This window comes from Tympanuchus pallidicinctus, unplaced genomic scaffold (assembly GCF_026119805.1).
Source record: "Tympanuchus pallidicinctus isolate F22 unplaced genomic scaffold, pur_lepc_1.0 scaffold1, whole genome shotgun sequence".
Taxonomy (NCBI): domain Eukaryota; kingdom Metazoa; phylum Chordata; class Aves; order Galliformes; family Phasianidae; genus Tympanuchus; species Tympanuchus pallidicinctus.
Window position 1 is genome coordinate 78,738,107 of NW_026294618.1, and position 25,111 is coordinate 78,763,217.

General features: G+C 41.3%; 2 protein-coding genes and 1 long non-coding RNA gene across 7 annotated transcripts in view; 1 reads left to right on the plus strand and 2 right to left on the minus strand.

Annotated features, from left to right (window-relative positions):
• The window catches only part of RASGRP3 (RAS guanyl releasing protein 3), a 50,273-nt gene extending 49,163 nt beyond the window's left edge, over positions 1 to 1,110 (plus strand). For all 5 annotated transcript variants that reach the window (XM_052684101.1, XM_052684137.1, XM_052684128.1 and 2 more), the window contains exon 17: positions 320 to 1,110. In XM_052684101.1, the coding sequence (XP_052540061.1) occupies positions 320 to 328 (9 nt within the window). In that variant the 3' untranslated portion in view covers positions 329 to 1,110. The remainder of the gene's footprint in view (positions 1 to 319) is intronic.
• LOC128081195 (uncharacterized) lies at positions 342 to 6,951 on the minus strand. The gene is made up of 3 exons (XR_008207034.1): positions 6,574 to 6,951; positions 5,093 to 5,210; positions 342 to 1,680 (listed from the first exon to the last, which is right to left on the minus strand). It is a non-coding gene; the product is annotated as an uncharacterized LOC128081195 (long non-coding RNA).
• A 1,516-nt stretch (positions 6,952 to 8,467) lies between these two features.
• On the minus strand, positions 8,468 to 24,682 carry FAM98A (family with sequence similarity 98 member A). Its single transcript, XM_052684167.1, has 8 exons — positions 24,392 to 24,682; positions 21,998 to 22,146; positions 20,335 to 20,469; positions 17,354 to 17,538; positions 14,868 to 14,948; positions 13,453 to 13,569; positions 11,341 to 11,508; positions 8,468 to 10,385 (listed from the first exon to the last, which is right to left on the minus strand). Exons 1-8 carry the CDS (start codon positions 24,442 to 24,444, stop codon positions 9,606 to 9,608), a joined length of 1,668 nt encoding a protein of 555 aa, XP_052540127.1. The 5' UTR covers positions 24,445 to 24,682; the 3' UTR covers positions 8,468 to 9,605.
• Positions 24,683 to 25,111: the final 429 nt, after the last annotated feature.

The window sequence follows — 25,111 nt, forward strand, 5'->3', positions numbered from 1 at the left end:
TACCAAATCACCCATAGAATATTATTTTTTTTTTCTTACACAGTGGCTTGTACTTACTGTAGCATTGCAAATGGGGTTTTGGCTTGGAGTTACAGTGCTGTTATGAGTTGGAATCTTTTATTTTTGAGAATCATTAACATATCTGGCCAAATCCTCTTGCACTCTGCACAAGGTCCATAAGAAGGAGCATTTGATAAACATGTGTGTCCAGGTTAGGGGCCTGGTTTCCACCTGTTTCCACCCACAGTTTGTGCTTTCGTGGCCTCATGTTTTGATTGATCATTTTTGCTAGAATGTGTTTGTTTTCTTTTGTTTACAGGATAGCTGACTGCTCACCCCGAAACACCAAAAATCAGAGATGACAATAGTAATACAGCAAAAGTTGACAGACTGCCATAGACCACTTTTGGTCATGGGAAATTTTCCTGTACCTCATACTTCTAAATTCAGCCATCACCCTGTTTTCCTAGCTGATAGGTGTTAAAAAAAGCACTATTTATTTTCGCACACGATTAAGCCATTTGGAAGAACATTGCACAGACACAGCAGAACAGATCTCTGCACTCAGTGTTTTCTCTTGTATGATTTTGTGGAAACTTCCCCTCCGTGCCAGTGAGGATATATTTGGCATCCTTTAAAAGTACTGCATCATCTCAGCATGCCTGCCAGCAACAACAGCGGTGAGGACAGAAGCCAACCATCCGCATTCATTTGATAAGACTCCTTTTTCAGAGGCTTGTAATGATCTCTTAAGGAAAGAAGTAGGTGTGGATGTTGATTAAATCTCAAAACAAAACAAAAAAAAAAACAACAACAAAAAACCACCAAAAATGACAAACCCACAACTCCTTTCATAAAGTCCTCTACAGTGAAATCCCTTGCACACCTGGGGTTTTGAATTTTGGACACATTTACATTGCTACGATGAGCACACATCCAGCACAGCAATAGCTGTTACCAGAGGGAGGCTCCTTCAAGCATGTGGCTGGGAGTGAGGAAGTTCCAGGACATCATGCAGGTGTTTGGTGATACTGCAAAGGAGAGGTGTCCTCTCTGCCAGCACTGGTTATGGGTAGAATTAGCATGTAATAAATGTCTTAGTTTTAAGTACGTGTCTGGATGTGCATATAATACTTCACATTTTTCCTCAGGATAGCAAGTCACATGTCAAGACTAAAATATAACACTAAGCATACATCCAAATTAAGTTTGTTAAGGTAGGCTCTAACTCCTCCATCTGCAGTGACTGGAGAAGCAGGTTTGAAGTGGGATTTCTCAGAAGCATTAAGTTGCCTGAAAAGTACAGCCTTCACATGGAAAAAGCAAGGAAAATAAAGCCCAAGACAAAGCTCATACCTGAACAGCATGGTCCAAATTAGCAGATAAGTTGTCATCTTCTTCTCCCTTTGCCTCCCCACAGAAATAGATGTGTATGGGGAACTCAGGCTCTGAATCAAAGCAACCCAAGTATAACATGTCCTACAAAATTCAAGTCATTGCACACTTTACCAAGAGGTCAAGGCCTCAGGGCGAAGGAGGGCTTCCATTGGCTTCCCTAAGCAAACCTGACTGACTCCTCTGTGGTAATCCAACTGTACACTGTGCTGTGCCAACATGGGGCCTGCTCAGCTGTGCAGGTTTCCTTTGTTTCACACCCCTCCCAGTAATGATGGTAAAAATCTGAGGAGAAAATGCAGAATGTGCTCTTATTGCTTGAAACTCAGAAATAAGCACTACAGCAAACTGTGGGGCTAGAAGCATCCTTAGCTCTCTCTCTCTTGTTGTGGGCAAAGAGCAGAGACTAGCAGAAATGCATCCTGTGCTGTCTGTGATGGGTCAGGTGATGGGTCACCACACACTGACTGCTCAGGCACCGTTACAGCACACAGCTTGCACACAATGAAAATGATGTGGTAGAACATTTGAATAGAGAAATCAGTTGCTATCCAGGTTGCTGATGGATCTGTTGAGATAAGCCTTTTAACACTTCATAAATGAAATGTTCTTGTGAAACTCCATTCTTCACTCATTCTTCAGTCATGCAAGAGTTCTAGCCAATGCTCAGACCATTTCTCACAGGCTTCTAAAGTCAGTGGTAGCTCTTGGTCTGAAATGTATTTGCTCTCCTATTTTGTCAGGCCCACAATCCACCCCCATCTGTTTTTCTTTGTTAGACAAGAAAGTTTCTAGTACATAACCTTAGTAATTCCTCAAGCTATTTACAGGCTTCTTGTCTAAGTTGGTTAAAAGACAAGGTGTTCTATATCCTTCCAAGAAGGCTTTCTAAAGGACATATTTTTCCTATGTATACCATCATCAAGAGAGAAACTGGCTCTTAAGCAAAAAGTCACATTCTCTATAGAAGCAGCTCTCACTGCTGGGCAACTTTCCACTTGCAATTAGACTGCTTGAGTTTCTGTCCACTGCAAAATCTCATCAATGCATCTTCTAAAAGCCCAGCACCTTTGGGCAGCTACATACTTTGGGCAGCAGTAGCTGGAGTTAAGTTGTAGATCAAGCATAGGTTATGCGCATGCGCACATGTATACACACAGCTGATCCTTCAAAGAAGAGCATTAGGATGTCCAAGAAAGGCTCATGAGAATTTTGAGGTTCTTGCTGGAAACCCTTTGCTTTAAGCATCTCAAGAAGGAGAATAACAAGTGTGTTAAGAAGAAAGACATTGGGTAGAAATATATATAGCCAGCTCTGAAAAAAAGCTGGACTTGTCAGTCAACATAATCTTTCAACAAAAAATGCATTAACAGGCTGTTCGCAGCAGAATCCTGATTTTTCAGTTCCACTACAAACAACTGAGAGTGGGGAGAGCTTGCAGGGCAGAAGCAAACATTTTAAGAAGCTGGTGTAAGACGAGCTCTTCACGTTGAAGGAAGCCTGAATACATAAAATAAAAAGTATTTTTTCTCTCCTGCTGTACAGTCAATGTCTTCTCCTGAGCAGGGGCAAGAATTTTCCTCATCTCACAAAAAACAACTTTAGTTCCTAACCTGGCCATGGCAACAAAGAATTTCTTGTTTGATTCTCCTGATTTCACAAAAGGCAAAACCTGCCAGCCATTACCATTCCCAACTGTGCTATACACCTCTGCTGTTCTTGGAAACCCTGTCTGCAAAGAGAGCAGTTCAAGGAGAAGGTGCAGTAGTGTCACGTGCATTGGATTAATGAAGTAGCTGAAGTGAGAAGAATCCAGATGATGCTGGATACTTCCTCAGCCACCATTCTTCCCTGCCTCAATCTCCAGGTGGAAAGAGGGGGGATTTTTTTTTTTTTTTTTTTTTTTTTTGAAAGAATGGGAAGAAGAAACACTACACCAAACCCTATTTATATGCCAAGCTGTATTTACAGCTTTATCTGTGAAAGACAAAGAATACAAGCAATGAGAGCAGGTGAGAAATACAAATGCGTAGGGTAAACCCTGTAAGAGATGATGTGGCTCTTCATGCCAAACCCACCAGGAATTTGTGCTTCCACAAAACCTGGACAACATCCTGTGTTATCAATAAAGGAGTTTCAGCTTTGCCATCAGCTTTATTAAGTAGCCCTGACCGCTGTGTAAGGAGTCAAGGGAACAACTAGTTCTGAGCAAACCATAAAGCAATGTCAGTATTTCAGCTGTCTCTTGCTCCAGGTCTTGCCCCTCCTTCCTCCACACCTTAGTCAGCCTTTGGATTTTAAAGGAATAATTCCAGCTCCATTAAAAATAAATAAATAAATAAAATTCCTAGACTAGTTAACTTCTAAAAGCAGTATTTCTCAGCCAGCATAAGTCAGAGAAAAGAAAAGTTGAGAGGGGAAAGGGGACAATAACATGCATGCTAAACAAAGCTAGTTCAAAGCACAAACTTGAAGAGGTGGGCCTTTTTCCTTTTAATGCAGGGGATAAAAATCTGAGCTGCAGAGTCAGTTCTGGAATAGCTGCTGCCTAAAGTTTCACATTTCTGAAATGGAGTGAGCTGTCACCCCCATGGCTCAGGGACTCCTCAGCACAAGCCAAAGCGAACACAGATCCTGGTGAAGCCACCAGTGCTTTCCCCACAGGGAATTGAACAGCCCTGCCTGGGCATCCTGAGCAGCCAGATGGGGATCCTTCCCACTTGGGACCCAAGATCCAAATGTTTCAGGTGTCGCTTATGTGAAATATCTACATGTGAGGAAACTTAGACACAGGAAAAACAACACCACAGAGAACAAAGAACAGACAGATGGAGACTGAGTGTGGGAAGAAGAGTGCTAGGAGTGCTCTCCCTCTTTACGTGACACCAAGAATGGAAGGGGATCCCAATGGAGACCAAGAGGAAGGGGAAGGAAGGAAGGAAGGAGATCCAAATGCAGATTTCAGGGAGACAAGAGGCAGGAGAAACTGGGGCTTGTTGTTCTGTGAATATCACAGAAAAAAATATATATGTATATATCTGCTCAAGGTTTGCTTCACTCAGCATCAGCCTAACTGATGGGCTTTGACACAGCACAGAAAACAGCTCCAAGTACTTCTCAAGAGTCCCGATAGAGCTCGCCAACACAGGGACACCAGAGAAACAGATGTAATTTTGGAACGAATTTTTTAGTTATCAGCACCAACTGAACTGGATTTTCAAAATAAACATTGCAGCCAACATGTCTCTCTCAGGCTAAACTCATTGGAAAATCTGTGAACTCCAAATTGCTATTTACAGCTGCTGACAGCCCAGTCTTAGGAGAAAGAAAAGCCATCAGCAAAAGGCTACTGCTGGGGCACTGTTCTATTTAGCCAGAGTCTGCTTTTTCCATGAGTTAAGCCAATGCCGGAAAGTTTAAAGAGTCCTTATCACCTTCATCTCTGCTTCATGTGTGAAAACGAGTTATGACCTTCCACCTGCCCACAGTACAGGCAGACTCACTCTTTCTCTGGTTTTACAATAGTGTTTTCCTACTTTCTGTACTTGTTTTTCTCTCCTCTGTTGTGGGAAAAACCCACGTGGACGAGAAGGGAAATTACTGGACAATAAAGGGGAAAACAATGACACTGACAGCACTCTGAGCTGTAAAAAGCACAAAGTAAACACAAAAGAAAAAATGTTTTTTCCCTTCTAACCTTGTTTGTTTAGTCATTAGAGGTACTACTTTTTTCAGCCAAAGAGAGGAGAAGGCAATGTTTACAGCTGGCAATGGCACTTGCTTTTTCAGTTTACGTCCCTTTGAAAACACGTTATCTGAAAAAAAGAAAAAACAACACATCAATATTTTGAGAGCCTGCACAGAGGAAACAGAAGTTCACATTCACATCACGTACTGCTCGCTGGTCATAGCACTGATGTGATCCTAACATAAGGGTACATTAAGAGACTGATAAATTAAGCTTGGAGTTGATCATAAGCCACCTTGTTTGAGATTGCTAAATCACGCTCAACTTCTTCAAATACAGACATGTTTTTGTAGCATGCCTTTCGCCCAAAGGAATCACATGAGAGATAGCAGCATCAAAAACTGGCAGCAGGATTAAAGGCCTGGAAGTTTTTAGCAGTAACAACATCGCAGTCTTAAACATGGCAGAACTAAGGCTAAGCCACATGAAATGAGCACAGTCAAGACTTAGTGCTGGCCTCCCTTGGCCTAATAGGGAACTGAGCTAACACCTGTGCTCCCAGAACCCACACAAGTCTCCTGGACACCTGACAGAGTCGTCAGGCTTTAGTAAGAGCCATCTAATCCCTCTGCAACTCTCCTCAAATCAGCAGTGTTTAATTTTTATTTCCCAGGTTCACAACCCATCACAGGGAACACATTCACACCTCAGAACATTTCATGCTCCAGTATACTGGCACAAATCTTGCCAGCGTCTTCCCAGTCCCATTTGAACATGGCTGATAAGACTGACTTCTTAGTAGACACTAAGAAACACAGCGCAGTGTTTGGGGCACTTGCCGCACTAAATAATTCATAAGTGAACAGCATTTTCATAAAGACCCCATCATATTAGAACAAATAACCTGTATGGTACAGCTGAGAAACCCAACCTGTAGCTAGGGAGCTCCTCTGGGGCCACTACTTGTAATGGCACACACCACCATGAAGCTGCACACCTCAGGGCTTTGTCTGGTCAACCGACACCAATCCTGAATGATAAACCAGCCAGGAAACAGCTACAAAAGTCTCCCTAGGGCAGGTGAAAGCTCAGTTTGATGTTCTTTCCCTTGCTGCATTACAGGTTTGCACACAATAAGGAATGAACTTTTATTGGTTTCTTAGAGCTACAAGGAAAATCCAGCTGTGACCACACTGCAAATAGAACATGTACCAACATCCTAATGTGGGAAGCAAGAGTGTGTCCAGGACTACATCCTGCTCCCTATGGTCATTTCATTGCACTATGACAACACTTGAGAGGGTCATCCTAAAAGACAGTAGGAAAGCAATGCAAGTGAAACATCAGGGAATAAGAGCTACTGGAGAAAAAGAAAGGCCAAGGGAAGAACAGAGCACAATGCCCAAAACTTGTGGAAGAAAAAGAGGAGTGTCAAACACGACCATCTTTAAAGGAAAAACACTTTGTTCCACTACATAACACTTGCTTACTTAGTTGCCTTCTTGATCTCCTGGAGTTCTGCTTTCGATCGTTGCACAATGAAATGCAGCACATATATCCAAACTACCATAAGCCCAATAACCTCCACAAGCCATCGCTGCTCTCCCAACGTCCAGTCATGAGACTCCTTCCAGCATAGCAGGAATTATGTTTGCAAAACATTATCAGGGCATCATACAGACAATAACAAAGCAGCGGCTGTTTGCTTTCATTAATAAAGGCTGCTCTCCCCACAAAGTTTGTTTTCTCCAGAGAACAAAGAAGTCACAGCACACTGGGAGGAAACAACAGAGTAAGGAAAACAACAACAGCTGGCAAAAGCAAAGCATTTTCTTTCCTGTTGGAAGACTGAAGCCTCCTGTTTTGCCTTTTTCACCCTCTTCCCTCCCCTTCCCCCCACAGATTGTTCCCCCTCAAACAACAGTAAAATTGGGGTAAGCTCACCCTAGGTCCTGGAAGAAGGAGGAGAAATTGTGTATTTTGAGAACAAGTTGGGTAAAACCAGAGGAAAGGGAATCTGTGTCACCTCATCCCCAGCATTTCACCACACCATCTCAGCATGCAGAGCTGAGAACACCCAGTACAGCAAGTCACAGCCATGCAGAGAAACTGGCAGCTCTGCCACAGGAAGTTCTCTGAAGGTGCTGATGCAGCTCAACCAGAGGCTCTCTAAAGAGCCTACTGGATTCCCTCTCCCTAGATACAGGTTTGCAGTGCTGGCAGAGAACACTGGTCTCCTTGAAAAGCTGTATGAGAAAAAGCAGAATCTGTCAACTTGAAGCCATTACATTCCCAGACAAAGGCTGTTTACTTCTGTCAATCTATCTGTATCAGTCTAAGACTATCCCAGCTGCAAGAATCCTATTTCTTAAAAATAAATATTGTAATTAAAAACTGATTATTCTTACATGAACGCAACTAGTCACCAGCTAATGTTCGCAACAAGGTATTACTCTCTCAACAACAGAGATGCATTATCTGTAGCATGTTGCTGCAAGAAACCAACACCTTCACGAAGAAACACTCATTTTAGATGAAGTTTATGATTTGAACTGTAGTTACACTGAGATCAATCTATTTCAGTGATCCCAATGACATGAATTCAGTACGGAAACTTTTCCCTTGTTAGCCTCATTAGATTTGTTTAAAGCATTAAAAAACCTTCAATAGACATCAACAGATTCCCAAATGCCTTTAGAGACCTTCACTTCTTGCTTGTGAACCACTAGCAGCACCTAGTGGTCAGAATAAATAGGGTCTTTTCAGATTGGTCAGGTAATGAAACATAGGGAGACCGATTCTAACATTTTATCAGCTTATTTACAGGATCAGCTTGAATCTCAGTAAGGCCAGTGTTGCACACACTCCTTAAATGCTCATATTATTTCTGTAATCCAAGGAACTTCTATCTGTATCCATACAGAATTCAGACTTCTGGATATTTCAAGTAGCCCAGGGACTGCCATCAGGTTAGTCTCTACTACAGCTACCCAGGCAAGAACCTAACCTTCCCACAAGCCCAGACAGCATCAGTAGAGCTCCCAGAAGCATACCATGTTCATGTGGCATAGGAAGGAGCCACAGCCTGATGATGGCAGAGCTTAGCTCACATGGAAACCTCCAGCAAGGGAGACTGTGCTGCTACACCAAATCAGAAAGGAAGAGGACAAACCAAAAACAATGAAGATCCACTCCTCCCATTCACTCCTGTCCTGACAGCTTTTAAGGAGGCAAAATGCACAGTACATCTGAGATGATCAGATCACCTAAGAGATTAAAACAAAAAAAAATTGATGAAGCAATGAGAAATACCTAAGAGTTCCCACCTACTGTAGAAACTGCTTTTTACTCATCACCAGAAGGAAAAGAAACCAAAGCAAAGGGGAACATACAGATACTTTTATTGCTCACCTTTTATACAACAGCAAACCTTCAGCCATTTTCTTTCACAGCTTGACAATGTTTATGTACACAAAAAACCCAGCAAGAAGCATTATGTGGCTTTCAGTAAAGGAAAAAAAAAAAAAAAACAAAAACAAACCAATGCATTAGAACATCAAACTCAGCCAGGCTTTATTTTCTGCAGCAATAATAAAAGGGCTTCCTCCAGGCAGGAACTAAACTTCCCAGGCCGTAGTGCATTTCTTTAAAAAGACAACCCCCAAAACAAATTGCCCTAGATCTGCTGAGCCAGTGGTATTAACTTGCAAATAAAATAATTTCAACTTGTCTTCCTTTTTTTTTTCTAGCTGATTTCAAGTAAAAATTAAGTTTGAAGGAGGAGCAACTTGTTTTGGATGGATGCAGGTCAGTTTGAATTGCTACACCTAACTACAGGCCTATGTACACTACCAGTTCACAATTTAGCTTAGTTTTAAATAATCTTTGCAGATTTTGGCGGCGGTAAGTCTTCAGACTTGAGCAGGTGGGAAAAAATTTGTTTAATGGAAGATAAGGCTACCAAACATGACATCTACAGCAGAGCTCATATAATAGATAACAAACCTGTCTGCTAGAGGGAAATTGCTGTGGGGGACCTGCGTATGTGTGCAACTTCAATTAAAAGAAGAGGACAGCAATCCAGAAGCAATATTTAGCACTGATTTTAGGTCATGTAACTGAACAATGGGTAGGGGATGCAGAAATTCCATTGTATACTGAAACATATAATTCTGACTAGACCAGTCTTTATAATTTTTCCAATTGAAGCGTCAAGCAAAACACAGCAGGTAGTTTTGGAATCAATGTGTTTTGAGCAAATGTCAGTCCAATATCAAAAAAGCATGACTATTAATTTACGATTAAGTGAAGTGCAGTGAGTAGTTATGATGCATTCAATCCTGACAGACTGGGGGGGAAGGAAAGTATAGAAAGCTATACTTAGTTCAATACAAAATATCCCACCCCAAAAGATTCTGCCTCATATGTACAAACCTGTACTGATTCAAAAGCGATTAAACCAAGACTCTGAAACCAGGTTTTTATTATTTGAGCTCTGCTGAAGCAAAAGTTCTTAGCAACTTCAGCTTGTGAAGTGCCTTCCTTGTCCAAAACCAGACTGATTATACTGATAGCCTCCATGCTGGAAGTGCTGCTCGAATTGCCCACCTGGATTAAAATTCTGTCCACCTCTGCCTCCCCAGCCACCTCCTTGACCTCCACGGCCACCACGACCACCACGGCCACCTCTGCCTCCTCCACGCCCACCCCCTCGGTCACTGTGGGACCCACCATCTTGGTATCTGTTGTCTTGCTGGTAGCCACCACCCCCTTGGTAACCACTTCCTGTGTATGAAGATGACTGGTAGCCACCATAGCCTCCTCCTTGGTAGCCGCCGCCACCACCACCATGGTAGCCACCCGTTTGAAAACCTGCATCTCTGTAGTTGCTATCCCTGTAGTTGCCATCCTGGTAGCCACCACCTCCACCATCTGTCCACCCTCCTTGAAGTTTGTTTCCTCTTCCACCTCCTCTGCCACCATGATCATAGCCACCACGTCCTCCTCGCCCTCCTCGATCATGGCCTCCTTGATCGTGACCTCCTCGTTCATGACCTCCTCGTCCTCCATATGATGAGTCATAGCCTCCTCTTCCTCCTCGCTCATGACCACCATGGCTGTGACCCCCGTGGTCATAACCTCCTCGCCCTCCATATGGGGATTCGTAGCCACCTCTTCCTCCTCGGCCACCACTTTGTTGTGGACCAGCCTCTGGTCTTTTCTGCCAGGGTGGCATCTCAGGAGGCGGTGGTTCAATTTCATTGGGCCTTCCTCCTCTGTCAGGCACTCTACCCATAAGAACCTGCAAAGGGAAAGGGAAACTGCCTTAGGAGTTGTAAGATCTCACAGAAGCAGGTTATTTTAATTTTTGTTACTGTCTTGAAAGACACTTAATACTGATAATGGAATTAAGTCAACAGAATACAGATCAGCAGCAGGGCAGTGCCACATTCCCAGTAAGGTGTGTATATAATCTGATGATAGTCACATCTGTCTTCCCATTTCCTTCCTTTTAAATTTCACACTCCAACTACATTAAAAGGTGCAAAAATTATTTAGGAGGAAATTAGTAGGAGGTTAAATTATGCCACTATTCCATTCTAAATGAACTAGAACATTACCTGAGCTACAAAATGGAGAAAAGCATGTATGAATACACAATTTTAAAAGTACACTTTGGTGCACAGCTCCTGATCTTCAAGTTCGATAAGTGTACTTTTGTGAGCCTGTAGAAACCTAATTCTTAAAACACAGAAACTGTTCAGTCCAAATCATATTTCTACTAGATCATTACCAAAAGTACACACTTGACTAGAATCTCTCATGTGTGCAGAGGAGAATCTGACCTGTGACATATTCAAAAGATTTTAATAGATTTTATTTATATAGTACAGAAAGTTACTATGTAGGTGTTATTTTGGATATCATGACAGAATTAGGCAACAGCAATGCAAGAACACCAGTAATGCTGATAAGACAGAGCAGGCAACTCCTGCTGAAAATAATCAAATGTTTCAACTTTCCTTTTTTTATCCAGTGCCCCTAAGAAGGGGCACTCTGAATCTTAACAAGTAAAGCTACAGTTCCTCCTAATGCACTGATGTGCAATTTAGAGTACACAGATGTCGAGTTTCTTATCCCTTATTTCCAACTCCCATTTACAATCATAAAAAGAAAGTACGATTTATTACTGCATTCAAGTAACTTTAATATTCATGACAGAAAAAGTGATGTTAGCTACTTGTCACCAAGGGTACCTTATTAATGGCACATGCAGTCTTTTCTCGGATGGATCCACTGCTTGTTCTCATAATTTTTGATAGATCTTGCCGAGCTGCCAAGAGATTTGCAACAGAAATAGTGCACTTAGTGGATAAGAGGGCACGTTTTGGCTGGTAGACTTTAGCCAGCTTTTCTGTCTGACTCTGTTGAAGAAAAGAAAAACAAAACTCAGTCAGCTAAAGACATGGGAAAGCAATCTCACCAGAAGAATCAACTGCAAAAGATGTCACTGCAAGTAGGAAAAAAAAGTGAATATAAAAGTAGTAATAATCACTGTGTAGCCGAGAATCACCACAATTAATGCTAACATTTGTCATATTAACACTACTCTAAATCAACTGAAGAGACACTGGCTTTCTGACAATCTTAACAGCAACCAAGTACATGCAGACTTAGTTCTCAGGCAAACACAGGATAGGAGGGTCATATAGGTATATAAATTACCATTAATGTGGTACCAAAAGTGGAACAAATTTGGAAGTCATTTCAAGCCCTCCTCTTAAGCCTGCACAAATCTCTACCCCACATCCATTCCATTTACAATAGTATCACCAAGTCCCCAGCCCTGCATCACTAGAAAAAGGTTGCAGTCACTCTTTTGGAGTCTTTCTTCCAATCAGCATCATCACAGAGTCAATCCATCAAGAGGTATTGGCATAACTAAATCTCTCAACTACTCTCAGTTCAGTTCTGTCTTGCATACTGTACAGCCCACGCTAGAAACTGGATCTTCAGACTCAACTTTGCTTTGCAATTAATCTCTCTTCCTCTACTTCATTACAGTATTCATATTTCAAATACCTTAAGGCACAATAGCAGTTACCCAGTTGACAGAGGTAACAGAAATCTGCACTTGTTAGTTATGTCTCCATGTGTGGTTAAAGCATAACGGAGGATGCAGTTAAAATAAAACAGATTGCAATCCAAACTCAGCCAAAATGGCTGCAGAGACAGCTGGACCTCTACTGACAGCAGTGGGAACAGGCAAGGGAGGTTTTCCAACAGATTTCTCAACAGGGCAAGAATTTAAGAACAAGTTTTAAAATACTAAAATTCTATTTTTCCATCTAAAAGCAGAAGACTGGAACTGATAAGAGGGGAGGTATGCATTTCCAAGTGGCTCCAGAGTAAGATTTTAGAACCAAGAGCTTGTATTTTACATTACAACTGAATCATTTATTCAAAGTGAAGGAAAACATTAACTTCGTTACCTTACAGCTCACATTTTACAATTAAAATGCAGTTGCTTTTATATAAATCACATACCCAAAAAGTAAAGCATTTGACACTTCTAAGTCACAAACTATAGCTAATAACAAACCTCAGTCTCAAAACTGCTAGCAGTGTGTTAGCAGATTTGGTTTAGCCCTAGAAAACAGAAGTTACATACCATTTTTAAGATCCTGACATACTTTATACATCTGTTTTTTTTTAAACTATAAAACATAGAAAATGGGGAAAGCATGTAATTACTTTTAAAAGAACAATCACATTACTTAGAGAAAACACAGCTCATGTCACAGCCACTTGCACAGTTCGAAGATGAGAACAGCATATAAAATATTACCCTGACCATGAGGTAAAAGTGCAAGCAGTGCCTTAGCAGCATTTCACATGGGGCATCTGTTGAGCTGTGCTTGCAGACACACTTTGAGGAAATCTGATCACTGTAAACAGCACAAAGCTAAAGGGTCATAAAGAGAAAGATGCTGTTGTACCATTGCACAGCACTTAGAGATTCGCACTCAGGTCCTCTCAATGCAAATGGTTATATCCACAATCTTTTGTTACTATTTTTCTAGCAGCCAGTACATACAGTAACTTTCTGTACTTTCTGGCTTTCTTGTACGTTATACATTGTCCATCTTCTCGTCTCTCATGCTGCTTTTAAATCCAACAAATCAGTTTTGAGTAAAATTTGGTGATCATCTTACATCGTCAGAAAATTCTTTATGAAACTTAAACCAAAACCAGATAACTCCTCTGGTTGTCTCCTGCTCCAAGGGTAAAACAACGAAGCTGTTTTCCAGGGTTACTTAAGATAAAGAATCCCCATAAACCAGGACTTCACGGCACGTTATTTGTACCTTAGCTCTGTCTGACCAGCCAAAGGACTGCACGGTAACATCCAAACGTTTGACTAACAGTTTTCTTCGGACTTCATATTCGTTGACTATGGCTTGATTAATTGCTTCAATTTTTTCCTGAAACAAAAATTTGCAAATATAACCTATAGATTAGAGATAAAACATTTCTAGTTCAGACAATAAATTACATGGATAAAAGAGAACCAGACACACACAGACATTAACCAGGGCTTAAGCCTGCAATCAACTATCTTGTCAAATGGGTCCACATAAGCTATGTCTGCTGACACTGTTTTCCCAAAGGCTTCATAGGCTGCTACCTCCATATTCAGTCTTGTACTATTTCTAACAGACACAGTTGTCTGTGGCTCATAAGAGACATAAAGCTGCATACTGTTGATGCATTTCTCAATACTCCCAGGACAGAGAAACAGAAAGTGAGAAAAGACTAGATGCAACAAACTGAAGGAGATGCAAGGACAATCTAAGTCCTAGGGACCACAGTGCCCTTGCCTGTTTAAAAAGAAGCAAGCTTAAGGCTGAAGATAGAGCACTAAAAGTAAAGTACTGTAAGAAGATCTTGATTAAAACACAATACACATACAGACATGACAACTAAGTGCCCTACAGGTAGAAGCCAACACTAGAAATGCACATGGTAGCACACAATGCTCTAGTCAGAGCAACAGTTGAAATATGTTCCAGTAAGGAGATGATTTTTGTAGAGATTGAAGCCTGGCTGAAGGGAAGTGGTGGATGCCCATTTTCAGCCCAATACAAGTATTTGAGGACATAGCCTGTTTTGGAAATAGAAAGTCTTCAAGTCTTTGAAAAAGAGGTTCAAAAGAGACTCAGTCTTGTTATAGCTTTGTGCTGCTCAGCAGCAGCACCTCACCAAGGCAACATCCTTTCAGAGCAGCAGATGACAAAACCAAGTCCTGATTGAAGATGATCATGGTTCGGCCACCTGGGTGTACAGCTTTTCTCAGCTTCTACCTGTGCACCCACTGCTTCATGGGGAAGAGACTATGAAGGAAAAAGACGACTCCAGCAGCACAGAAGGAGAGAAATAAATAAGAGGAGGACCCACAGCTTAGCTAAAAAGAAGCTACAGAAAGGGGCGTTACATTATTTCAGCAAAGCTACATCATCCAGCACTGGAAAGCAGCAGGAGAGGAAGGCACAAGCACACAGCTCAGCAGAGAATCCCACCATAAACAGTAGCTTTCTGCCTTATTTTGGGAAACATTTGTACACATCTGTTCATACAGATTCACGAGCTCAAGAAAGATCTTTCAGCAGTTGTTGAGGATTTACTGTATCAGCATACATTTTAAAATACTGCAAAAAAATTGTCTTTTCATCTTTATATAAGTGAACAAGGGAAACAGGCTCTAACACCTGCAACTGCTTACCCAGTGAGCTGGTCCCAGCTGCTTCTTCAAGAGAGGTTTTCCAACATGATTAGGTGGAACCTTTGCTAGGGTTTCTTTCAGCTGTTAGAAGACATACAAAAATGTAAGCATTGCCTGAAAAACAGCTTTTCAAGATTCAGCTTACAGCAGAAGACAATTAAATGGTCGCAGACAAAACAAAGCAGCTTCCACTATCAAATTGTTTTCTTTGAGACAGAGAACAAAGTATACCTATTTTGTAAAGCAACATTATTTTAGTATCTCTGATAGTCCTGGCTACAATTATCTAAAAATTAAAAGAGAGAATTACAGAAATACACACTTCAAATAATAAGTTTCCATGAGCTACAGCTCCCCTTGAATATAGATACTCTATATGTCATCCTCTTAATTAGGAAAAAACAGAAAAGTTTGTATCAAAAAGGTTTGGACTACAGGAAACAGAACCTAAGAAGTGACCTCTCTTTTCAATCAAAAGGAAGAAGTATTCAATATGATTCAATATTTAATTTGGATTTTAAAAATTTGAGTAATATTGTTAGAAGTTTTGAGAAAGATAACCTAAGGACTTTGTGAGGAAGAAATGGAGCAGCAAGGATAAAGACTTTGATCAAAGTACGTTGGAATTAGGAAGCTTCCCTTTTCCACTACTGTAAACCACATTTTTCAACCTTTTCAGCTGTTCATTCTAGCAGTTAATTTAACATGTGTGGTGACCCTGTCTTCCAACAGGTGTTGAGTCCCATTTGTTAAACAAACATTTTAAACAGAACAGCTGAGTTGTTGGTGGATCATTAACAACAAGACAATTACACAAAGATGGTATCCCAAACCAAACACAAATTAAAACATAGCTTGATTTTCATACTCCAGTACAAAGCACTGTCATTGCAAGGCTCCCTTTTTAAGAGCAAGTAAACATGAGGGTGATTTCTTGCTGTAGCTATCTCCTTAAAGTGAAAATTTTACTTGACTAAGTTTTTGCATTCTTCTCAACTACTCAGTATTTTTTCATTAGAAAATGAAAATTAGAAATGAAATGTGAAAATGATACAAGATGATGTTTTCCATTAATTAGATAGTTTTACTTTGTCCTCAAACACTGCAAACATCTGAAATGTTTGGGCCGTAAGCTGTACAGTATTTCTGACACATCACAGAATCATAGAATCTTTTGAGTTGGAAGGGGTCCTTAAAGGTCACCCAGCCCAACTCTCCTGCAATGAACAGGGTTAGATCAGATTGCTCGGAGCCTGATCCGCAGGTTAAATTTTTTACTTCATTAAACTGTAAAGACAGTTCAGTTTGAATAACAGAACCTATGGATACAAATCATAAAGATAACATTAATGTAGCCTTAATGATTTTGCAAGGTATATGCAAGTTCGGCTTTAAAGCAAGACAGCGTACAAGGAAATTCAGTGACAGGGTAAAACAAAGCATTAGATTTAAAAGATTCTGATAGTATAATTTGTATTTTTACAGCCTGTCTCACAGCTTGCTAGCGCTGTACATTTTTATGAGTTTTTTTTTTTTTTTTTACCTTTCATTGAAAATGGAAGCACAGATTTCTTACATATCTAACTGACAAATGCCCATGACAACATCGAAACCAGAAACAAAAACAAACTGCTTCCATTCCACATGTTGGACTGATGAAAAAAAAAATAAATCACCATTCCCTTTTTCAACAAGTCAAACCAACGATTGGTTTTCTTGAGGGGAGTAGGGGGCAAGAAATGGAGCACTGGTTTCAGCTGCTTAAGTTTGGTTAAGTGCAATGCAACTAAAGAGTTAACTTCTCAGAGAGTGTTCTGTGGAGCTACATAAATACGTCTGTTCTTTAAAGTTCACAGAGTTTCTTTGCTGCTGTTCTGTTTTTCCCTGCAGAAGAAAAGCTATGTGTCTGCACACAGGATAGTCTATTCCACTTCATTTTTCAACTTTGTAAGGATTGCTTGACCAAAAGGAAAACTTTAAGAAAACAAAGAGCAACCTGGAGAACGCATACATGTAAAGAAACAAAAATGGAACCACAAGAACTGATAAAGCCTCAGGGAAAAGGAGTAAACTTGACTTTAGTTACAACAGCACCTTTTAACCTAAACATTTTTAACAGGAGGTTCCTGTAGAAGTTTGTTCTTCTGTCTGTATCTTGTAATACATTTCTCCTTAATATTCTTCCCAAGGTCTAAGCTCAGCATTTTCTATGTCTCCTGCAACAGGTCATGACATTAAAACCTAGAGCAGAGTAAGAAACACCTCACCCTTTAAGGCAACGATACGATAGTCCATGACCCCGTGCCTTGGCATGGAAAAAGCCTTTAAACTCATTTTCCAAATTCTGACTCTTGGCATACCCAGTAAACCACCACAATTCAAGCTCTGGAATTTCAAGAGAGACAAATCTCTCCTTGGTAGCAGAACTATTTTTCATTGAAACAGCAACACAGTAAGCACTCTAGTTTTTTTCCTTTGGTCCTTACTTTTTTTTCAATTCCACTGAAGAACTGGAACATCGTTATGTTGGCTGGAGGCTTGGACATGCCTAAAGCAATACATATGCCTTTTAGCTCCTGAAAGACTTCACTGCCACCTCCTTCCTGTGCTTTTTTAGGAGGGGCGTTCACACACAGCATTCTGGCAGCTTCCAGTTCTGAGATGAGGTATGCTGGGGCAAGAAAAATTAGATTTCAGCATCAGATATAGCCGAGGAAAATATTTTAGAACCAACCATAACTCAAGTGCTCACAATCAACTAATGTGCAAATGGCATGGCTTAGTTAAAGCTATGATTCAGGTATCCACACAATGCTCATATTTCTAACCACCACTAAGCCCAGTGCTAGATACATGTAAGCAGAAGAAAAGCTCAGTGCAATGAATTAAAGCCTTGAAAAAAAAAAAAATCTCTAAAATTCTGACAGGTATTACAGATTTCAGTGCACAACTCTTTTCCTTCAGGCTTTGTCCAGCAAGGACAGGAGATTAGGAACAAGAAAATAAGCAGTAGGAGAGACTCAGACATGCATTTTAAGCTAAACATGCAAACACTGCTTGAAGTTCTGGGAAATGATACAAGGACATGAGTAAATAAAAGTGAAATGCTGGATGAATCCCTTCTGCTTTTCCCAGGAAAGATGCAGAGTAGAGAAACAACCTCACTTTTTAAAGTACCGTTGAGAACTCAAGTTTACCATTCCAGAAAAGAGAACAGCAGCTGATAAAGTTGAAGCTAGAATGCATGCATGGCTCCCCAACATTAGAACTGTGAGAGCCTATCATCACATCTGAACTCCTTTGTCAAAAAAAGAAAAAAAAAGAAAAAAGAAAGTAGTGACAGGATGAGATGGTTTTAAACTGGAAAAGAGTAGATATAGACTAAACACTAGGAAGAAATTCTTTACTGTGAGGCCGGTGAGACACTGGAACAGGTTGCCCAGAGAGGTTGTAGATGCCCCCTCCCTGGAGATGCTCTCAAGGCCAGGCTGGATGGGGCTGTGAGCAGCCTGGTCTAGAGGGAGGTGTCCCTGCCTGCAGCAGGGGGTTGGAACTACATGATCTTAAAGGTCCCTTCCAACCCAAACCATTCCATGAAAAATCACAGGATTTCTGAACATTGTCTACATCTGTAATTGCAGCATTGTGATGTAGGTTACAGTAATAAAAAGCTAGCATACAGCCTTTAGGTGCAGCTTCCACAGTTTTAGGGTCTGAATTAAAAAAACCAAATACATTTAACAATATTTTTGTCTTGAATCACACTGGGTGTCTTTAACATCAATTTAAATAATTAGTTCTTCAAATAAGGATTGAAAGATTGGACGCTACAGTGAAAAAAAGAGACTTGTGGATATATAAAACTTTAATATTAAAAAACCAGCTTAATACCTCCAAAACTGGAATTTCTTTTTGCATATGCCAATACTGCACTGAATTCCAGTGATGCTGCTCACCGAGGCAGTCCTACTTACTTACGTTTAGCTGGTGCTTTTGATAAGAATACTGTTCTGCCTTTCAACTGACATAAGCTATGCTGTGTTTTTGCTTTTTTTTGCCTTTTTTTTTTTTTTTAATATGAAATACCGTGGCATTCACACACACAGCATAAATCTTTTTCTAGAGAAAAAAAAAAAAAAAAAAAGAAGAAAAGAAAATGAGTTTATGGCTCACATAAAAAAAGAACACCTAGTAAGTTAGTTTGATGCAGGTAATGAAAGCTGTGCAGAAGTTCTAGGTACTAGGATTATGTTAAACAGAAGGACTGTGGCATCAATTTCAAATCCACGTTTAACAGTAAACAAAGTATTCCTGCCAGATGGAACACTAGATTGCAACTTCTGAACATAACTTTATATTACCAACATGTACATCACTGAAGACCTCTGAGATATGCCCAGTCACACACAAGCCAAATTTACTGAAGGCTTAGCTCACACAGAACAAGCCAAAGGGCAGACGCATTTGAACTACAAAATATTTTCAATGCTGTGATTGCCTCATTTCACCTGATATTTTTGAATATATTATCAAATCAAGTTCAGATTTAAGCCTTGCTACCTGTTCTTCTCCAGCTGCTGCAATACAGGAACCTACACTGTAATTCATTCCCCACATCTCAGCTGGAGGTAGAATGATATTCCTGCTTTGAATAGTTATAGAATCAGCAGCAAGAGAAGAAACAAAACAAATGCCGAATTTAAGACGAGACTAAAATTAATATTAAAATTCTTAACTCTGACACTTGCAATTTTATTATTATTTTTTTTTTTTAAATGTGCATCAACATCACACACTTTTTCCAAATTTCAGTGCTATTTCTTCCACACTTAAAATTCCTGAACAGGAATAAAAGCAAGTTAGATTTTCAGATTTTCAGATGCACAGGATGGAAAAGTGATAGGAGGACATCACTCTTGATACCATTCATTTCTTTTGGAGCAGCAGAAAGTAACATTGAGAGTGTTTGTTAAGGGAGATAATCAAAAGAACTTCAGCTGGGATCTTTTCCACAGCAGTTTCAATTACTGTTGAGTGTAGGAAAACACAAATCCTACTGCACCTTGCAAGTCATCCTGATGGGGGCACTAAAAGGATGATGATCTGATATTAGTGGAAGTTTTTAGTCCTTTCTGAACAAAGCTCAGTAGCTAAATCCTGCCAGAAGTCTCACATGATTCCTACTTCAGAACAGCTTTTGAGAAGCAGGAGAAGCTTTTTGCTAGTGAATGCAAGAAGAGTTAATGCAAAATATCTTCATGCACTGGCTACAGAGCGACTGGTAAATTCACAAGACCCTGAAGTGTAATACTCTGACACCAGACATTACAGGGAAAAAATAATAATTAATTTTAGGAAGCTGCTTCTATACACTATGGGAAACAAAGCACCTTGTCACAGCATCTCACTACGTGTAAGAATATGAGTCTTTGCACAGAAACCATATTTACTTGCAATTTCAACTTACTAAGCAGCAAGAGACAGTTCTTTTGGTTAAGAAGGCGCTTTGTCACATCTCCCGTTGTTAACGATGTGTATGGACAGTTCATTTCAGCCAGCAACCCACTCACTTCGAGTTGAAATTCTTCAGCTTCATTTGGACCTTAGAAGAAAAATAATAATTTGTTTACAGCTATGATTAAAGTAAGTTAACTCTTAACAATAATACTGCTTTGCTTCAGTTGCTTTCTAACATGAAAATTCTACTTGCAATGGAAGCCAAATGCGTTCTTAGGGTTTTTCAAGGACAGAGCACAACCTATTTGGAGGCTTGATGTCCCTCATTACTGTAAAATTACCTTTCACTGAAAACTTAACCCAGCTACAACAGACAGCCGCTGGCAAATTGTACAGCGAAAAGGGACACTAAAAACAACATAAATTTTACAGGGTATTTTAAGTAGACTAATTGCTCCCACTACAAGCATGTTAAATAAGCCTCACATGGTCATGAAAAATAAGGTTTATGAGTGCTTATGTTTGCACTTCCTAACATGCTAACATTTCAACTAACACTTGTCAACTGATCTTACTTTGTACTAAAACCCTTTAAAAACAATTAAGTCATTTAAGCCAAAGTTTTGTTTCTGATACAAGTGTCAACCTAAGTGCTACTAGTGAAACAAGCCTGAATTTATTATGCCAAATTATGGGGAAAAAAAAATAAAAGGGATAAAGTAACAGTCTTCTTTTGAAGAGAGACTGCACAGATTACAGACTGTCCTGAGCTAAACTTGAGTCACGGGAAATGAAGGAAGGACTTGATTATATATGACAAATAAAATGTTGACAATTTGAAATAGGTGTTAAGAATGCTGCCAAACTGTATTTTTATACAAGATGTACAGGAAGAAACTTACACCCCTACAGGTGGAGAAAAGCGACGTTATTAGTGATAGGGAGTCAATTACACTCCCAGAAGAAGGGATGCAAATACCAAGAGCAATAAGGAAAATGGCACGGGGAGGTAAAAGACAGCTATCTTTGGGAACTGAGCAGACTGAAAACCAAAGTCACATCTGGGGTTGATATGCTAGAAAATCAGAAGTATGGGTTATCACAACAATTCAACAATTTAATCCTCAGAATGTCACAACTTGTTGATTGAAAATAATGTTTCTGGAAAATGGGGGTTTGTTTCTTATTTTGGTGGAGGAAACATCTGCAAACTCTTTTCTGCGGAGTATTTCATAAAGGGAGAAAAAATACATGGCATGGACAGAGTTATGGTAACCAATAATAACACGAAAATACAGCTGCTGTAGTCATGAGAATGTTTCCTTGAACAGTAAATATTTCCTACATCCTAATTACAAACAGAAGGCTTGAAATAAGCCTCTAATAAAAAACAACTAATTTTTCCTTAAATCCATTCCCAAAATTTATGAAACATCTACATTTGCACGACTAAACAAACCTATTACCAGAATACTGTTTGATCCCTGCTATTACTTCAGCCTCTACGGGCCACTTACTAGGCAAGCCTGAAATCTGAGGTGGAGAACAACCGAAAATCTGACAGCATACAGACAGTACTCACTGGTACATCAGATTTAGCAGTTACCAACCCAAACACAACAGGCAAGAACACACACGAGGTGCACATTTGTGCTAGAGTTACGGCTACTTACTGTTAGTTGCTTGCACATTTTCCTCTAGTTTACAGAACAGCCGTAACTCAGATACCAACCAAGCACAGAGTTTGGTGAACTCAGGGGAACTGGCTCCACGAGAGACTGCCTGAGCCAGTGCTCCGTCATCTAACAATGGACCTTTGTAACTGACAAGCAAAACAAAAGCACAGTTCATTAAAGTTGACAGCGACCAATTTGTTGCACATTTATTTTATGCTCTATATATACTGAGCTACACCCTCATCAGATATGAAATGCTGAACATCTAAAACTGTAAGATAAATTCCTGTGCTGCGCTGTAAATGTCTGAGTAAGCCCAATCTGTCCGTGTACATTAGCCTAATGGCACTGAGATCATGTCACAAGACATTACAATTGAGTGCTTCATCCTGGAGAAGGCTACCATATACAGCTGCAAATTCTTTGTCTCCAGCTCTTGGAGACATTATACTTACCTTTGGCAACTGCAGTTCTAAAACATCGTTTCTGAATGCTGCTTTATAGCATGTTGAACAACTACTACTAGATTGGTGCATCTTTTCTGCCACTTCCTATTAAGTGTTAAAGTAGGGAAGGACTTGGATACAAATCTTACCAAAGCGATTCTAAATACCCTCCTTGGGAATATTACATTCTTAAAAGGGTACAAGAAAAATGCACAGGAGACCACTGCTCTCTGCATAATAAAATAAAGCAGAACCAGGCCTATGTGTAAGAAAGCACAATTCTAGAGAACCAGTTTCAGAAGATCAGTTTTGAGGTCACCTGTGTAGTGACATCCTATTGGAGGAGAGAGAAAAGTAAGGAGAAGACAGCCCTATGAATCAGGCAGAAGCACAAAGCCAGAGCCTATCAGAGTGTGCTGAAAACACATAGGATTTTTCTGTATACCATACCCAAAACAGAAACTGCCAAGAGCAAGAATAATCAACCAAAATCATTCTTTTGAACTTCCAGAGTAAATTCACCCAGAACGTCACAGCAACCTAGCGAGTTCAGTCAGCTCTTGGCAAATCTCAGTGGAAAAACATCTTGCAAAGAGCAAATTTAAGTGGTACTTTCACTTTGTTGTTATGCTTAATGTCACACATAAAGGGTGTGTCTTCACAACAGTTTGTTAGCATCCAACCAAAATGAAGGAGTTACTCTCAGAAATAACTTTCCCCCACAGAGCAGTTTAACAAGTGACAGAGAGTTAACCTACTAGCAGCTGATGAGAAGTTGTAGCAGGGACATAATGTGGTGAGATTTCCTCACCACAGCATGGCAGACAATTCCAACACACTAACCAAAGCAAGTTTAAGTCCTGTCCAACACATACATGGGAGTGTGCGTGACTCAGTGGAAACATCAAGTTATAGATTCAAGTAGAAATGAAGAGATGACAGGCCTTTTGCTTTGGCAGGATCTGCATTTAAAACATCTCTCAGGTTAAAGGTCCTTTTTGCTAGTATTTTCTGCTGATAGATACAACATCTTAACTGTAATATTGACGCTAGCTATGATTTCAGCTACACAGCTCCTTGGCTAGCGGTCCAACGTGCAGACTTGTGACTGTGAACAGCCTCTAACTTCTGTTCACGTTCCCAGAGCTGCCTGTGCTCCACATTCTCTCAGTAGTGCTACACTGCCAGGTCTGCCTGCTCCTTGAAGCCAGGAATACCCTTTCAAACATACGGCAAAAAAAGAAGCTGACCACGTCATATGCATCATGGCTGGGACCTTTTCATATTTCAGTCACTGCAACACCTGCCAAAACAGAAGCCTATTTGTCAAGCTGGGGAACTATCATCACCAACTTAGCCTGGAAATATAATCTTTGTGCTCGGGTCACACTCCAACAAAGTGATTTATGGGAACACGGCCAACGTGAATAAATACAGCTGCTTGCACAGAACCAGCAGCAGTGAAGTCACGACTGCTGCTCCCTGAGCTCCCAGCAGTGCAAGCTTATAGCAGGACATGCTCTACTCGCTCTCCTTCATATTTATATAACCTTTACAGACTCTGCTGGAATAAAAAGTTTAAGCTAGAGAAGCTTCCTGTGCTATATTAGTTTAAAAAAAAAAAAGCAGCAAAGAAAAAGCGCTAAGTCACGAGCGGTTTTTCGGTTGTCATTATTTGTCTAAAATACAAAAAAACTAAGAGTTTTCCTGCCCCCCGACTTCCCCCCTCCTCTCCTCCGGCCTCAGTCACACCGAGGTTCGTGAGCAGACGGCACCGCCACAACTCAACGCGCGGGAAGAGCGCCAGAACGCCCGCGCAGCTGCAGCCCCGCCGCTGGGCGCCGCGCCTCTCCGCTCGGCCTGCCTGCGGGGCTGGCAGCTCGGCCGAAGGCCCGACGTGCCGGGCGCACCGCCGGTATCCCCACCCCCGGGACTCCGCACCTACCCAAGGTCCTCCAGCGACTCCAGCACGTCGCTCTCCAGCAGCTCGAACTCCATCCTGCGGCGGGGAGCGGGGGGAATCCCACACGACAGCGGCACGACGGCTGGACTCGGCGCCCCGTTACCCGCTGCAGACCCGTTAACCGCCCGGCCCCGTTCCCTGCCCCTCTGAGGAACAACGGCCGCGCACCACAGCGAGGCAAGCAACCCGCCGGCACGCGCCACCGCCCCACGTACGCCGCTCACACGCCGCTACGCCGCTGACTGCCGGGTTGGCGTGTCAGGGTAGAGGGGGAGGCGGGCGGGCGGTGGAAAGCCTCCGGGCTGTCCGAATATGTGCCTGACCGGCGCCACCTCCTTCCGCGGCATTCTCCACCCACCCGCAGCGTCAGACCGCGGTGCGCAAAGGAGACGAGGGTGTGAGAGAAAGGTCTGGCTGCTTTTGTGGGGCGGAAGCGCGAGAGGAGCAGAGGAGGCAATGATTCTCTTCAGGCTCCGACGAAGGCAACCCTGAACGAAGGACCCCTCATCCCGCCGCGGAACCACGCTGGAATGCATTGGGACGAGCGGCGCCGGGCGGAGAGAGACGGGACGGCACGAGGGACAAAACGCCTCAGCGAGAGAGCGTGCTGCGGGGACTCCAACTCCCAGCATCCTTCTCTGGGCTGCCTCCCGAGCTGAAGTGCCTCAAGGGGCTGGAAAGAGTTCCTCGCTAACACGCTAA